Source organism: Eimeria acervulina, genomic scaffold (genome assembly GCF_000499425.1).
Source record: "Eimeria acervulina Houghton genomic scaffold, Eah_scaff2386, whole genome shotgun sequence".
Taxonomy (NCBI): Eukaryota; Apicomplexa; class Conoidasida; order Eucoccidiorida; family Eimeriidae; genus Eimeria; species Eimeria acervulina.
In genome coordinates this window covers 1-2,457 of record NW_013548393.1, presented here as the reverse complement: position 1 = coordinate 2,457, position 2,457 = coordinate 1, and the positions used below count along the sequence as shown (strand labels likewise).

At 42.6% G+C, this 2,457-nt stretch overlaps 1 protein-coding gene across 1 annotated transcript; it reads right to left on the bottom strand.

The window, feature by feature from the left end:
- Positions 1–1,951: 1,951 nt before the first annotated feature.
- Positions 1,952–2,303, bottom strand: EAH_00066320 (hypothetical protein; the record flags this gene model as incomplete). The annotated part of the gene is made up of 1 exon (XM_013392727.1): positions 1,952–2,303. A coding segment is annotated over one exon (352 nt), but the record flags the coding sequence as incomplete, so codon positions are not given.
- Positions 2,304–2,457: the final 154 nt, after the last annotated feature.

The window sequence follows — 2,457 nt, the reverse complement described above, 5'->3', positions numbered from 1 at the left end:
AAACAAAAAAAATTAAAAAAAATTATAAAATCGGCGACTCGCCTTTGCATAATCCACAGACAAAGAATATATATTTATATATATTATATATATATGTATCTGTATATATATATATATGTGTGTATATATATGTATATATATATATGTGTGTGTATGTATATGTATATATATGTATATGTATATATATATATATACATATATGTATATATGCATATATATGTATATAAATATATATATATATATTATATATCTGAAGAAGATAAACAAAAGAGATATAAATAAATAAATATATTTTATTGCATAGCATCGACATAAATTTTATAAATATTAATCGCGTTTACTGTGGAGATGTCTCTGCATTACTTTATATTTTTTTAATCTTAATTTAATTCTTTTATTTTTGTAGATTAAGCTGTACTCAGAATGAATGCTGCTGCTGCTGCTGCTGCTGCTACTGCTGCTGCTGCTGTGCTGCAGCAAAGGGTTTTACTGTTGTCTTGCAGCACTTGTTGCTGCAACCGTGAGGGGTGGGGTTGTTCCTGTACAACAGCAGCAGCAGCAGCACCAGCAGCAGCAACAGCTGCAGCAGCAGCAGCAAGTGGTGCATGCAATACAACACATGAGAGTATCTGCTGCTGTCTCTGCTGCTGTCTCCTTTGACTTGCAGCAGCAATTGCTGCTGTTGCGCATGCAGAGACAGCAGCAGATAGGAAAGGAGTAGGCAATAAAAACGTGTTTAAATCTATATTATTTTTAGAGAAGCTACCCCCCTTGCTTTGCTGCAGCATTTGCTGCTAAAGTCTGGTTCATCGATTAAATATATTTTGCTGCTGTCTTTGTCTCAGGTGTATAGGCACATCAATTCAAAGAAAAATAATCTCTGTTATTTATTAACTCTTTTAATCTAAAACCCCTTATAAAGACTTACTTCGTGCTATTCTTATAACGCTAGCAGCAGCAACAGCAGTAGCAGCCGCAACAGCAACAGCAGCAGCAGCCGAGCAGCAGCAGCAGCAGCAGCAGCAGCAGCAGCAGCAGCAGCCGAGCAGCAGCAGCAGTAGCAGCAGCAATTTAGAGTCTTCTAGGGAATAAAGTATAAATTTATATTATATTATATTATATTAATTAATTAATTAATTAATTTATATTTTTTTGTTTATTTGTTTGTCTTTAACTAACAACACAAGAGCTCTGTACACCCCGTGAAGTCAACTGCTTCTTCTTCTTCTCTTTTTTTATCTGTCTCCTTCTTTGTTTTTACTCTTTTAATTCTTTTAAACACCAATGACAACAACTCAATCTTCAGGGAGACCCCCTCCTGCTGCTGCTGCTGCTGCTCCTGCTGTTGCTGCTGCAGGTAGAACGGGGCCCCCCGCCGTTGCTGCTGGTGGGCTCAACTCTGCAGCAGCAGCAGCAGGAGCTCCTGCAGCAGCAGCAGCAGCAGCAACAGCAGCAGCATCAGACAGCCGCCGGCCTGGAGGTTGTGCTGCTGCTGGGGGCCCCCCTTCTAACAGCAAAACTGATGATACAGCTCCCGCTCCAGCAGCAGCAACAGCAGCAGCAGCTGCAGCAGCAACAGCAGCAGCAGCAGCAGCAGCAGCAGGAGACAGCTGGCCCTTTATTAGCTCTCATTATAGAGAGTGGTTGTTTAAATCTTCGCAGCTGCAGCAATATCGCTCGTCAGTGCATGAAGAGACAGTAGGACGTCTGCAGCAGCTGGATCCAGCAGCAGCAGCAGCAGCACCTTCTGCTTCTGATTTGCTGCTGCTGCAGCGCTACTTTGCTCTTCAGCTGCAGCTAATATTCACTCGAAAGGGTTTAAAACCCTATACACTTGAAACAGCTTGCTTATTCTTTCATCGATTCTTTTTGTCTGTCTCGCCTCTTGCTGCTGACCCGCGCATTGCGCTCTTTGCTTGTCTCCTTCTTGCTCTTAAAGCTGTTGATGCTGCTAGGCATTATACACTAGGAGTAAGCTCTTCCTCCTGCTGCTGCTGCTGCTGCTGCTGCTCTTGATGCTGCTCTTGATGCTGCTGCTATTGATGCTGCTGATACTCATGCTGCTGCTGCTGCTGCTATTGATGCTGCTGATGCTGATGCTGCTGCTGATGCTGCTGATGTTGATGCTGCTGCTATTGATGCTGCTGATGCTGATGTTGCTGCTGCTGCTGCTGCTGATGATGATGTTGCTGCTGCTGCTGCTGCTGCTGATGTTGCTGCTGCTGCTGATGTTGCTGCTGCTGCTGATGTTGCTGCTGCTGCTGCTGCTGCTGATTTTGCTGCTGCTGCTGCTGATTCTGGTGCTGGAGCCCTCATAAACCCTAAACCCTTCTAAACCCTAATAAACCCTAATCATAAACCCTAATAATAAACCCTAATCATAAACCCTAATCATAAACTCTAATAAAGATTGATAAACCCTTCTAAACCCTAATAAACCCTAATCATAAACCCTAA